The sequence below is a fragment of the Spermophilus citellus genome (genome assembly GCF_964194105.1).
Source record: "Spermophilus citellus genome assembly, chromosome: 14".
In the NCBI taxonomy this organism is placed as follows: domain Eukaryota; kingdom Metazoa; phylum Chordata; class Mammalia; order Rodentia; family Sciuridae; genus Spermophilus; species Spermophilus citellus.
The window spans coordinates 65,919,705-65,934,652 of record NC_138194.1 but is presented as its reverse complement, the minus strand read 5'-3'; the positions used below and the strand labels follow the sequence as shown (position 1 = coordinate 65,934,652).

The following is a 14,948-nucleotide window of genomic DNA, read 5'->3' as shown; positions in this document are numbered from 1 at the left end:
TTCTTTAAAAATTCCAGGAAACATTTATAGTCATCTAAAAGAACTATTGCCTTTTAAATCTACAGAGCCAGGGAGGGGAGTGGAACCAAGAATGTGAGGAAAAAAACAAGTAGTTATTTACAATAACAGACTCCTCTCTCCCAGAGGTAAATTATTTTGGAGCAGCAGTGAACTGCAGTCCTTTGCATAAGTAAGAGCTGGGTAAGATAAACATTGTAGAGCTGCCAGATATCTGGAGGACCATCTCAGCATTCCAACGTCCCTGTGTTGTTCACAGTGCAAAAAGTCCAGCAGCCTTGACACCAGCCTGGCTCATTCTCAGGGTGACTTTGGCCCTGTCAGCAGTGACGACTTGTACTGAGTCATTTAACCCTTCTGAATCTGTTTCTTCACCTACTTCACAGGATGGTGGTAGGACTCAAAGACAGTGTCTGCAAAACTAGCACCCCATAAATAGCAAGAGCTCAACAAATTCTAAGTTAATTACTCAGGAATGGTAATGGGCTCAAATTCCCCACTCCACTTCAGCAGGTGGATATCAAATCTGACCTCATCATGGCTGAGAAGGACCAGGCCTCCTTCCCTCAGGTGAAGACAATCAAATCAATCCATGCTTTCCACACAGAACCTTCCTCAGGGATCAGGTGGACATGCAGTGCCATCTCGCCGTCACACACGACAAAGCCAGAAACAGCACAAGGTTTTGTGCCCCGATACTGTTGTAGGTTCTAGTTCCTTCTCACTTCCCGTGACCACCCCAGAAGGTCTCCAGGGCAGTTCACCCTCTTCTACCAGTCTGCTCCTCACAGCTGCCACCTGAAGCTTCCTTAGGGGTTCTCAAATTTCAATAATTTCCCTTTGAAAAGTTTAGGCTCAGTAAAAATTTAAAATTTCAAGCAAATTATTCTATGTGATGTACAGGGCAAACTCTCTTCCCTTAACTTCGATCAAGTTTATCAATGACATATATGTCGATATATGGATCTGTCCAGAGATGACACCATCATTGTTAATGACATACATAACAAATGAAGAGAATTTGGGTCCATGTATTAGTTTTTTTTTTTTTTTTCCATGCTGGGACAGAACCCAAGACCTGGTACATGCTGGGTGAGTGCTTTACCACTGAGCTACATCCCCAGCCCAGGTTCTTGTATTAGAATAAAGGAAAACTTCTATTTCTAGTTATGGAAGATTAATATAAACCTTAAAACTTAAAATGTGCTTTAAAACCTTCAATATCTCAATAATAAGCTTTTTATAAATCTTAAATCTGTGTAGTATGCTGTTGGTGAAATTTATTTTGCCGACAAAACAAAACAAAACAAGACTAGAGTGGGATGTGCCTTGAAGACACTGTTTTTGTATCTTTGAAATGTTTTGTAGTTTCTGGAAACAATAATGTTAAAATGTTCAAAGTCTGGCCTTCCTATTTGTGTAATACAAATACAGACTAATTTGCAGATGGCTCCTTGAACAAGATTTTGATTATGTATATAACAGTGCTGGGGACCACAGGAGTCATGAACATTTAAGAGCGCTTTTCCATGCCTGGGCTTGGGCACATTCATGAGGTTGCACAAGTTTTGTCTTCTTGAGACTGTTCTGCCTCTATTTCTGTCACCTCCTCAGGTCAATTCCCACTTCATAATTCCATCCCTGTCCCCAGAGACTTAGAACTTCTCTTCAGGATATGTATATGATAAAAATCATAATCAGGGCAAGTCAGTTTATATCCAACCTCTTAATGGAAGTCTTTGCATTAAGGAAAAAACATAATTAGCAGGAAGCACCCCACCCTCAAAGAATGAATCTCTCATGGTAAAGTTTCAGATGCCACGCTCTTTGGGTAGAGAATTTAGATCAGTAAAGGTTTCCTGGCACAGGGCAGAATGAGAAGGGTGTCAGTGATCCTAATCGCCTTCTACTCTGTTTTTCAAATTTTTGATTGTGAGATCACTGTGGTACAATCACCAGAGATACCTCTTTAAAAAACAAAACAAAACAACTGATTTCTAGGCCAAATCCTAGAGTCATTAAATCAGAATCTCTGGGGGGGGAGGGGAGAGGAGCTTATCATTTAGAAAGAAAAGACAGATGGGTAACAAATGCAAACTGAATACCATTATCTCAACTTTAGAATCATCAAATTATACCTGATAGACAAAAGCTTAGGGGTTCCACGCATCACTTGGCCTACGAGTAGCCACTGTGCCTCGTTAAATAGAGATTTTATTTTAAATCGGTGGCCATACGTAAGGAACATGGACTTCATCTTTTTGTCTTACCAGGCACGCCAGCTTGGATCCAGAAGTTAATGTCCACCCCTTCGCCATCACTGAAGACCTGGGTGACGTTGAGGGGCTGCAGCAGGCGCATCACCTCCTTCATGATGGCCCTGGCCTTATCACTGCCAGTGAATTGCAGCCCCGTGGGTAAGAAGGTTCCCGAGTCAGACTCCATCACCAGACTGTAGTTGGAAATATTTACCTGAACAAAAGAGAGAGAGAAAAAAAAATGTTTGGTTCCTATCTGCCGCTTCTGTGCTTTCTCCTTGGGAACAATCAAAGGCCAAGACAGACGTGGCTCTGCCTGACTTAGGGTCTGGTCTGCACCTGATGGTTCTGAGGTGCACAGTCACTTACCCTGAGATTTGCCAAACTCAAGCCCTGCCTTGGAAGGATTAAAAAAAATACAATGAAGGGAAATGTATTAAAGCTGCTCAATTATTTCTATCAGCAATATTATTCTTTTAGCTAATTTTCTGCTTGTGCCAGCCCCTCCCACGTGGCAGGGATCTCCAGGGAGCGTTGGACGTGCTCAGACAAAAGGCGGCGTGCCCTGTGGACTTGTTTCCGAACTTCTTCCCTCCACAGAGATATTCTATCTCATTTTAATTGTGAGTTCTGCTGGAGCTAAAAGGCATCAAACTGGCAGGTTTGTCTTGGGTTTCTGGTTTTGTTGTTGTGCCATCTGTTGAATCCCTGGAGAGGCACTAATAGAACAAGACATGAAACACGGCTCTCTCTGGTGTGAAACCACAGCACTCTAATCCCAGGCAACTCTGCCAGGCTGCCAGTTTGTAAACTCTTCCCAAACAAAGTCTGGTAAGAGAGCCTACAGTGATTTGATGTAGCCAATATCGTCACTGCAAGAGCTTCCACTGTAACAGGCTCTCGACAGGTTGCACAGCTAAATTGCTACCCAGCCCTGACTTGCGAATTTCAGGGCCTTCAAGCTGGTCAGGCCCTCTGCTTCCCAAGAGCCACCCCCTTCTCCAAGACTGATCAGCTATTTGGTTGAGTTATTCCCAAGCTGTCTTTGGATAGCACTATTACTCATTCTTCATTACTCATCTAGTACAAATCAATAATCACATTGGTATACTGCTTCCAGAGAGTTTCCACATTTGCAATCTCTTTCGGTCTTCTCTGGAAACTCATAAAATCAACAAAGAGGCTTTATTATTGATGCAGTTTTATAGGAAAGAATTTGAGGATCAGAGGGGTCAAGTGATTCATTCAAAGTCACACAGCAGGCAAATGGTAGCACCTGCTCTGAATTCCTTTGCTTTCTGAAACTCCACAGTGCCACTGCTGGCATGGATATGGGAGTAGTCACTTGTTCTGCATTAAGATGACTTTTCACTTACATAACCAATTTGAAAGTTGCATAAGTATCTTTTCTCCGGAAGCAGATTCTACTTTATAGTGATTTCTTAACATTTGCTGTGGAAACATACTGAGGCCACAAAAAAGCAAGGGCAGAGGCGGGTTCCAAGGGAGGGTACTGCCAGCATTTATAGGCCTGAGCAGGAGGCCCTGAGACGCCTGGATTTTTGTTGTCGTTGTTAATGGTGAAGAGGTTAACGAAGCAGAAGCCTGCTCGTGTTTCCACTTTCATTCTAAGGAATTTTCTGTCTTCATGGTGATTTTCACTGAAAGACCCAAGTCATTTATAATAGAAAGGGCCACCTCGGCTTTCAGCTGGTGGCTACAGTATTACGGTAGAAGCATCATTAGAATTAATAATATGCAAAATATTTGCATTTGTGGCCTATATTCAGGGATCATTTAACTGTACATTGCTGCTAGGTCAGCAGGTGACTTGCGATTTGGCAGTACTAATTCTTTCCCCTTGAAGGCCTCCAATCCTCCTCACCCCGAACTCTGCCTTGCCTGTAAACAGGAGAAAAAAATCAAGTATATTTTACAAATGAAAACAGAATTGGGTGACTTTATATGTAAGGGTTCCCATATTGTGGGCATATTCTATGTTTCCAACAAGAAATTCATGTGAAGGGCTCCTAATTGGGTACTATTTAGGTTAAAAGTGGAGCTAGTGAGCAGTTTAGCAGTCAGATCCCACACTAATGAGCAGCCGGTGAGGTGGACCAGGCTTGGATTCATTTGTTCTCTTCCTGACATAGCAACTGACACTCTGGGTTACTAGGATGGAGAGACTGGCCTCCTCCTTCTCCCTAAGTCACCCCACTTTAGCCCTTGCCTTATCATCTTCAGGTTGGGATAAATGCTCTTTCCTAAGCTGTGCACTTGGAGCTTCTAGCACCTCTAAAGAAATGACCTCTGTAGACCAGGGTGAAAGCGTTGCAGGAACTCAACTTACAGTGGCTTCTAACAACATGTTCATTAAGTGCTTCCTGGCTTCCTTTAATTGCAAATGAATAAATGTGGTAAGGACAGGGGACTTCACAGTTTGGGAGTGCCACTGTGCCATGTCACAGGATGTTGACAGGAGTATACAGAGTAATGTAAACAAAGAACATTTCAAAAGTAGCATGAGCTATCTATGTGGCAGCCATTTTCACAGAGAGATGAAAAGTATGGGCTTTGGAGTTTGCCTGACTGGGTGGCGGCCTCTTAGTAACCAATCTTTAGCGGTGTGACTTTGCATGCTCCATATAACCTCTCAGCTTCTTCTGCTGTGAAATGGGGACGATAGTGCCCCACCTTCATCCCCAGCTCATGGAGTTGTGAGCAACTGCATTGCAGAGCCTGGTGCACAGTTAGCACTTGATAAACAGCAGCATGATTGTGTGACTGTTCTCAGAACTGGCCATCAATACCTCTTAGACTGTCAGGATGGTGCCAATAACAGCTATTCTGTTAGCTGATTATGATGATGACAGGTTAGCATTTTTCAGTGCCTCCTACAAGACAGACACCGTGGAATGCTTTGCAGCTCATCCCATGTGCTGCAAGATAACTGCTGTTTCGTTTATTTCACAGACAAGCCACTGAGGTTCATTTGGCTTTCCAACTTTCCCACAGTTCCCTGCTAGTAAGCAGTGTGGTCAGAACTCACAGAGGTCTGCCCCTCCAGGCGTCGGGTCTCAACCCCACTGCCCTGTCTCCCGAGGTCACCTCTAACTTTCCAGCCACCAGTCCACACTTTTAAATCAGAAATCGAGACTATAGCTAAAGAAATGTATAGATTTCTTTCTTTCTTTTTTTTTTTAACTTCATGATCTCAATATAAGGTCTGCTTGGATAGAATTTATTATCCCAGCTAATAAAGCAATTTAATTAAGCAAAGAGAAGATAGAAAACAAAAACAAAAACCCTTGCTCCAGATTTCTTCCTAACTAGGAATAAAAAGCCTAATTTAATAAAACATTTTTTATAGCCAAATAACACAGGATGTGTAGGTATCAGTAAGCCAGCATTCTGGCGTAGGTAGAGATGTTTGATTTCCATTCATGTAGAGTTGTATTAGCTGCTAACATGATGGTAGCTTTCTATTGTTTCCTATTTATATATAAACTTCTCCATATGTTTTCAATAAAGAACTAAGAAAACAAACCACCCACTGTCCATGACACTGCCTTTGCTCCACATTTATGGAGTCATTATCTAATTGTTAGCACATGGTGAAGGATTTGGGAAAACAAAATGTCTCTGCTCAGAGAGGCTGAGATGGATCAATGGGTCCCCGGGCTGCTACAACTGTTGCTTCCTAGGAGCCAAAGTCACAAACATCCAGATTCCTTATATGCCATGAGCTTTGGGTTATGTTCAGGGTGGATGTGAAAACCTGATTATTGCTAGTGACAAGGAGCAGGCCATGCCCATTTTACCCAACTCCTTCTAGCACACACACCAAGACAGTCTTCCTCTGGTTTACAGGGTGTGGGAAGAAACCTGCTTCAAGAGACGGGATGCTTTATTGCTGAGATAACCAGCATCCATGGAGACAAGCTGGAGTGTACGGACGAGGAGGCCACGCTGTTCAACGATAAGCTCAGTTATTATCTGCACCACCCCCCCACTTTGCTCTCTTAATAAAGGAATCTCTCTATTTGGCGCCAGGGAAACTGTCATTCATTACCACATAATGTGCATAATGTAACGTAGAGAAATGCCCTCAGGGAACCTCCCTGGTTGGGATCATTGGATTAGCTAATATCTGCTCAGAGTTGAGGCTTCATGGCTTTGTCATGTGCTACAATCACATCTTATAACACTTCTTTTTTTTTTTTCCTCTTAAGGGTCAAGCAACTCTGCCAAAAACCAATTTGGTAACCATTCACATTCTTTGGGTGCAACGCAAGATTAAAAAGAAGAAGATTGTTTAAAATACATATTGCATGTTTTAAAATGCTCACTTCCTAATATAAACACAGGGATGATGTTTGTATTCTTGGCTTTTATAAAATTCCAGGCGATTCTTCTTCAGAAATAAAGACCCAAATTCAATAACATCTCCTCTCCACCCCTGACCCCACCCCCCCAATTTAGTTTCTTCTTTGTTTAAAAGATTTTCATTTTCTCATAACCTACAGAAAATAACTGATGAGAAAACCAGGAGAAAATCAATGTGTTTCTCTCATCTTTCTCAAAATGTCTTTGGTTTTGACCTAAAGTGACACTGAAATCCCAAAATCAAATGAAAAGAACAAGAGCCCCCTCATTATTTTAATTAATCATGTAGCCCCATATCAATCATCAAAGAAATAAAGTTCAGCTGGGCATAGTGGCACACACCTGTAATCCCAGCGGCTCAGGAGGCTGAGGCAGGAGGATTGCGAGTTCAAAGCCAGCCTCAGCAAAAATGAGGTGCTAAGCAACTCAGTGAGACCCTGTCTATAAATAAACTACAAAATAGGGCTTGGGATATGGCTCAGTTTTTGAGTGCCTCTGAGTTCAATCCCTGGTACCCCCCAACCCTCCCATAAGAAGAAATCCCCACTGACACAAGGCAATCAGCCCTGGTAGGACATTCTTGCCCCACTAAATGTTAACATTTTATGGTGGCGGTGACATATTTTACACAGGTAGTGGTGATGTTGCTTGGTCAGGTAGTGGGCACAAAATGGGTTTTGAAAAGCAGTTCATTCCCAGATGTACAAGCTGAGCCACTGCACTCATCTCTCATAGCCTGCTGATGGCCCTGGAGTCCTCTGCTTCCAGAGTGGAGGTGGAGGTATAGGTGGAGGTGGAGGAGGAGGTGGCCAGTCTTTACAGAGCAGCATCTCAGACCACTGCCAATGTTCGTGGTCTAAAGAAGCTTCCCCTGCCCTGCAAAGCCAGAAACAGGCTTCACTTTCTGGTCAGGTCTACCCTGAAGTTCATGCTTTTATTTCTAACCAGTCTTCAGCATTCTGTTTTGAACAGCCTTGGGTACCCAAGGGAGATCTAGAAGAAAGATGACAAAGTGCAATGCCATAAGTTATTTTCATTTGGCAGCTAAACTGGCAGCAGCATGGGGAAATGGGAAGTCTTGGGTAAGTCGCATTAGTACAAAAATTGCAGACAACTTTTGTGGGTTAGCCCCCACCTGCCTGGAGACAGGAACAGAATGGAGAGCTTCCAGGGACCCCGTTCCAGCACGATCACACGGTTGTGTGCAGAGGAATTCTGCTGTGAGACAAACCTGTGTTTTCAGGCAATCCCATTTTTACAATGTCATTTGAAGCACTCTAGATCTCAGTGAATTCTCCTCTTGGGCTAGTCAGGGTCTGCAGATAGCCCTTAAACTTACAAAGGCATCTGATCCCTCTCTAAATGTCACTATGGTAACGGCAGTGAGTCGGCAGGATAAAAATACGGCATGAACATTGGTTAAAAGATGTATTTTACTTATAGTATATAAGAAATAGGACTGTATTCACGTTGCTTTTAAAAATAAAAGAATGCAAGATCCAGGGTATTGTTAGATCAACTTTAAAAAAGCTTAAATTAATGCCGATCACAGTGTCTACTTATTTTTCTGATGTTGTAGCAACGTATTTGATCATAGGCAGTGGACCTCAAAATCAATCTGTGTGTGTGTGTGCGCGCGCACGCGTGCATGCACTCTGAGCTATTGCTCAGCACAGCTGACACAGTGAGACCCAGTGGGGATTGAACGTAGGGTCTCACCCATGCTAGGCAAGTGCTCTACCACTGAGCTTCATCCACAGCCCTTTTTATTTTGAGACAAGTCTTGCTATGCTGGCAAGGCTGGCTTTGAACTTGATATTCTCCTGCCTCAGCCTCCTGAGTTGCTGGGATTACAGGTGTGTGCCACCATGTCTGGTGAAGATCCCACAATTACAGTGTGATTCCTTTAACGCCATACGTTGGCCAAATGTTTCATGTTACTGGCTTCATACTCATTTCCATTTGCAGTGGTAAAAGAGAAACGTTCGACATCACTGACTTTGTAGACGCAGACTCCTTGAACTTTGCATTCTCTTTCCTCTCCATCCCCTTCCTCCCAGGCTACTCCCTGTCAGTCTCTCCTTATCCCCACCAACTCCCATCCTTCTCCATGTTTGGAAGGTGCAAACTACCAAAAGGAAGAGCTCATCCTTCACTGACGCACTTCCTTTAACCCTGACGTGCTGCACAGACATAAAGATGCGCTTCTTACATTGGATGGTGTTGGTCTGTCCCCAGGAGAGTGCTTTTGTGTTGACTCCTGCTGCCTTTCCCTTGGCTGGGAAGGCTACCCCAGCTTCTTTCTTTAGTCTCTTCCTAAGGTTATAACTGACAAATGAGTTCATCTTCTTACAAGTAGACAGATTATTTCTTTTTAAAATTGCATTAGTCATCATTTTCATGTCCTAAAAAATAAGCTACTTTATACCCAAGAAACCACATATCACTTAACCCTAGAAGAAATCCTACTAAAACCCAGTTCATGAATTCTGTTTCTATACACACAAGCACTTCTAGCATTTTAGGATTATGACAATATCCTCATATGCTTTACTTGATCAAAGACTCTTTAGTAATATTAGTAAAGATGCTAAACATAGCTTTAGAAATAATTATAGCTTATTAAAAGTCTTTTCCTCCTTCTCGTTTAAAAACACAGTAGTGAGTTTGAAACCTCCTAAAAACCGTAGTACCCAAGTATGAATTTCTGGGCTCTTGCTTCCCTCAAATATCTTCGTGTCTTACCACCGCCCAAATCTTTCCTGATTATCATGCCCCTAATATGCTGGTCAGTTCCATCTTATCTAATTTATGTTTTATACTTGTCTTGCTCCTGAAAGAATCCAAAGCTTCTGCAAAGAAAAGATCTTAATAACATATTAGAAGAGTAGGTAAAGGCTCAAGGACCAAGAAGATGCCAGGAATTCAAGGGAGAGAGGTCTGGTGGATCCCTTCTGCATCTCCATATTAATCAACAGAGCTTAGCACATAAAAGGTACTTCACAGATGCTTGAGGAAAAAAAATCACAGTTGCAAAAATTTTGACCTGGACCCTAAAAACAACTTGAGGGTACAATCTAGCTCTAGCTCGTGACTGCCAATGTAAGAGGGAGGACTGATGTATTACTGAGCTTGCAACATCTAGGAATAGAATGCGAGATCCTACCAGCTCCTTGGAAGGGGCAATGCATTTCCCAACATTCACTTCTAAGAGGAATTATTCCATGGCTCTTCATGTGAGGGACACTGAACAAAATAACAGACAGAGTCTCCAATAATGATTTTACAAAAGATAAAAGAGTTGCTTACCTTTACCAACTGTTTCCTACATATTGATACTCAATGAAAACTAAAAACAAAATATTAACCCATATCTCAGTCAAGGTGTATGGTGTTTTCTTCAGGGAGCAAATGTATCTATTCAATAGTTATTGAGAAAAAAAACCGAGGAGTAGGACAGCCACAGATCCCTGTTGCCCTGGCCAGTCCCAGTTTATACTCCTTATCTCAGTATGTTATTTTTTAAATTTTTTTTTATTGGTTGTTCAAAACATTACAAAGCTCATGACATATCATCTTTCATACATTTGACTCAAGTGGGTTATGAACTCCCATTTTTACCCCAATACAAATTGCAGAATCACATCGGTTACACATTCACATTTTTACATAATGGCATATTAGTGACTGTTGTATTCTGCTACCTCTCCTATCCCTTACTATCCCCCCTCCCCTCCCCTCCCTTCTTCTCTCTCTACCTCATCTGCTGTTGTTCAATTCTCTCCCTTGTTTCCCCCACCCTTTCCCCTCACAACCTCTTATATGTAATTTTGTGTAACATTGAGGGTTTCCTACCATTTCCATACGATTTCCCTTCTCTCTCCCTTTCTCTCCCCCCACTCGTCTCTGTTTAATGTTAATCTTTTCCTCATGTTCTTCCTCCCTGTTCTGTTCTTAGTTGCTCTCTTTATATCAAAGAAGACATTTGGCATTTGTTTTTAAGGATTGGCTAGCTTCGCTTAGCATAATCTGCTCTAATGCCATCCATTTCCCTGCAAATTCCATGATTTTGTCATTTTTTAGTGCTGCGTAATACTCCATGGTGTATAAATGTCACATTTTTTTATCCATTCATCTATTGAAGGGCATCTAGGTTGGTTCCATAGTCTAGCTATTGTGAATTTTGCTGCTATGATCATTGATGTGGCAGTATCCCTATAGTACGCTCTTTTAAGATCCTCAGGGAATAGTCCAAGAAGGGCGATAGCTGGGTCAAATGGTAGATCCATTCCCAGCTTTCCCAGGAATCTCCATACTGCTTTCCAAATTGGCCTCACCAATTTGCAGTCCCACCAGCAGTGTACAAGTGTACCGTTTTCCCCACATCCTCGCCAGCACTTACTGTTGTTTGACTTCATAATGGCTGCCAATCTTACTGGAGTAAGATGGTATCTTAGTGTGATTTTTATTTGCATTTCTCTGACTGCTAGATACGGTAAGCATTTTTTCATGTACTTGTTGATTGATTGTTTGTCCTCCTCTGAGAAGTGTCTGTTCAGGTCCTTGGCCCATTTGTTGATTGGGTTATTTGTTATCTTATTGTTTAATTTTTTGAGTTCTTTATATATTCTGGATATTGGGGCTCTATCTGAAGTGTGAGGGGTAAAAATTTGTTCCCATGATGTAGGCTCTCTATTTACCTCTCTTATTGTTTCTCTTGCTGAGAAAAAAAATTTTGGTTTAAGTAAGTTCCATTTGTTGATTCTTGTTATTAACTCTTGGGCTATGGGCGTCCTATTGAGGAATTTGGAGCCCGACCCCACAATATGTAGATCAGAGCCAACTTTTTCTTCTATCAGGTGCAGAATCTCTGATTTGATATCAAGCTCTTTGATCCATTTTGAGTTAACTTTTGTGCACGGTGAGAGAAAGGGGTTCAGCTTCATTTTGTTGCATATGGATTTCCAGTTTTCCCAGCACCATTTGTTGAAGATGCTATCATTCCTCCATTGCCTGCTTTTAGCCCTTTTATCAAATATAAGAAAGTTGTAATTTTGTGGATTGGTCTCTGTGTCCTCTATTCTGTACCGTTGGTCCACCTGCCTGTTTTGGTACCAGTACCATGCTGTTTTTGTTACTATTGCTCTGTAGTATAGTTTGAAATCTGGTATCGCTATACCTCCTGATTCACACTTCCTGATTAGAATTGCTTTTGCTATTCTGGGTCTTTTGTTTTTCCATATGAATTTCATGATTGCTTTATATATTTCTTCAAGAAATGCCGTTGGGATTTTGATTGGCATCGCATTAAACCTGTAGAGAACTTTGGGTAATAATGCCATTTTGATGATGTTAGTTCTGCCTATCCATGAACAGGGTATATTTTTCCATCTTCTAAGATCTTCTTCTACTTCTCTCTTTAGGGTTCTGTAGTTTTCATTGAATAAATCTTTCACCTCTTTTGTTAGGTTGATTCCCAAGTATCTTATTTTCTTTGAGGATATTGTGAATGGAGTGGTTTTCCTCATTTCCATTTCAGAAGTTTTGTCGCTGATATACAGGAATGCCTTTGATTTATGCGTATTGATTTTATATCCTGCCACTTTGTTGAATTCATTTATTAACTCTAGCAGTTTCTTTGTAGACCCTTTTGGGTCTGTTAAATATATTATCATGTCATCCACAAATAGCGATAATTTAAGTTCTTCTTTTCCTATTTTTATGCCTTTAATTTCTTTTGTCTGTCTAATTGCTCTGGCTAGTATTTCAAGAACTAAATTGAATAGAAGTGGTGAGAGAGGGCATCCCTGTCTTGTTCCAGATTTTAGAGGGAATGCCTTCAATTTTTCTCCATTCAGAATGATGCTAGCCTGAGGCTTAGCATAGATTGCTTTTACAATATTGAGGTATGTTCCTGTTATCTCTAGTTTTTCTAGTGTTTTGAACATAAAGGGTTGCTGTACTTTGTCAAATGCTTTTTCTGCATCTATCGAGATGATAATATGGTTCTTATCTTTAAGTCTATTGATGTGGTGAATAGCATTTATTGATTTCTGTATATTGAACCAGCCTTGCATCCCAGGGATGAATCCTACTTGATCATGGTGCAAAATTTTTTTGATATGCTTTTATATTCGATTCGCCAGGATTTTATTGAGAATTTTTGCATCCAAGTTCATTAGAGATATTGGTCTGTAGTTTTCTTTCTTTGAAGTGTCTTTGTCTGGTTTCGGGATCAGGGTGATGTTGGCCTCATAGAATGAATTTGGAAGAGCTCCTTCCTTTTCTATTTCTTGAAATAGCTTGAAAAGTATTGGTATTAATTCTTCTTTGAAGGTTTTGTAAAACTCCACTGTATACCCATCCGGTCAAGGGCTTTTCTTGGTTGGTAGACTTTTGATGGCTTCTTCAATTTCTTCCTTTGTTTTTGGTCTGTTTAAATTGTGTGTGTCTTCCTGACTCAATCTGGGCAGATCGTATGACTTAAGAAATGTATCGATATCTTCACTATCTTCTATTTTATTGGAATATAGGGTTTCAAAATACTTTCTAATTATCATCTTTATTTCTGTAGTGTCTGTTGTGATATTGCCTTTTTCATCCCATATGTTAGTAATTTGAGTTCTCTCTCTTCTTCTCTTCGTTAGCATGGCTAAGGGCCTGTCGATCTTATTTATTTTTTCAAAGAACCAACTTTTAGTTTTATCAATTTTTTCAATGTTTTTTTTTTTTTGTTTCAGTTTCGTTGATTTCTGCTCTGATTTTAATTATTTCTTGTCTTCTACTACATTTGCTGTTGTTTTGCTCTTCCTTTTCTAGGGTTTTGAGGTGTAGTGTGAGTTCATTCATTTGTTGTTTTTTTCTTTTTTTGAGGAAAGAACTCCAGGAAATGAATTTCCCTCTTAAAACTTCTTTCATTGTGTCCCATAGATTCCAGTATGTTGTGTGTGTATTGTCATTTGTCTCTAAGAATTTTTTTATTTCCTCCTTTATGTCTTCTGTAACCCATTGATCATTCAGTAACATATTATTCATTTTCCAGGTGATGCAGGATTTTTCCTTCCTTCTTTTATCATTGATTTCCAGTTTCATTCCATTATGATCATATATGGTGCATGGTAGTATCTCAACACCTTTATATTTACTAAGAGTTGACCTATGGCATAATATATGGTCTATCTTTGAGTAGGATCCATGTGCTGCTGAGAAGAACATGTATCCACTTGATGATGGTTGATATATTCTATATATGTCGGTTAAGTCTAGGTTATTGATTGTGTTATTGAGTTCTATAGTTTCTTTATTCAGCTTCTGTCTAGAGGATCTGTCTAATGGCGAGAGCGGTGTGTTGAAGTCACCCATAATTATTGTGTTGTGGTCTATTTGACTCTTGAACTTGAGGAGAGTTTGTTTTATGAACGTTGCAGCACCATTTTTTGGTGCATACAAATTGATAATTGTTATGTCTTGTTGGTGGATGGTTCCTTTTAACAGTATATAGTGTCCTTCTTTATCCCTTTTGATTAACTTAGGTTTGAAGTTGATTTTATTCGATATGAGTATGGCCACTCCTGCTTGCTTCCGAGGGCCATGTGAGTGATATGATTTTTCCCAACCTTTCACCTTCAGCCTGTGTATGTCTTTTCCTATCATTGAGTCTCCTGAAGGCAGCATATTGTTGGATTTGTTTTTTTAATCCAGGTTACTAGCCTATGTCTCTTGATTGGTGAATTTAGGCCATTAACATTTAAGGTTACAATTGAAATATGGTTTGTACTTCCAGTCATGTTTATTTATTTATTTATTTTAGTTTGGCTAGTTTTTCCTCTTTGGTTATTTTTCTCCGCCTTTACTGAGATACCTTCCACTGTTAGTTTTGGGCACTTTTTTTCAATGCCTCCTCTTGTAGTATTTTGCTCAAAATGTTTTGCAGTGCTGGTTTTCTGGCTGCAAATTCTTTTAGCTTTTGTTTATCGTGAAAGATTTTAATTTCATTGTCAAACCTGAAGCTTAATTTTGATGGATACAGTATTCTTGGTTGGAATCCATTATTTTTCAGCGTTTAAAATACATTGTTCCAGGATCTTCTCGCTTTCAAAGTCTGTGATGAAAAATCAGTCGTTAATCTAATTGGTTTACTCCTGAATGTAATCTGCCTCCTTTCTCTCATAGCTTTTAATATTCTCTTCTTGTTCTGTATGTTGTCTATCTTCATAATTATATGTCTTGGAGTTGGTCTATTATGGTTTTGAATGTTTGGGGTCCTGTAGGCTTCCAGGATTTGGC

At 40.4% G+C, this 14,948-nt stretch overlaps 1 protein-coding gene across 3 annotated transcripts in view; it reads right to left on the bottom strand.

Moving 5' to 3' along the window:
• Positions 1–14,948, bottom strand: part of CPQ (carboxypeptidase Q) — a 487,125-nt gene that overhangs the window by 89,186 nt on the left and 382,991 nt on the right. For all 3 annotated transcript variants that reach the window (XM_081265871.1, XM_081265869.1, XM_081265870.1), the window contains exon 7: positions 2,289–2,490. In XM_081265871.1, the coding sequence (XP_081121997.1) occupies positions 2,289–2,490 (202 nt within the window). The remainder of the gene's footprint in view (positions 1–2,288; positions 2,491–14,948) is intronic.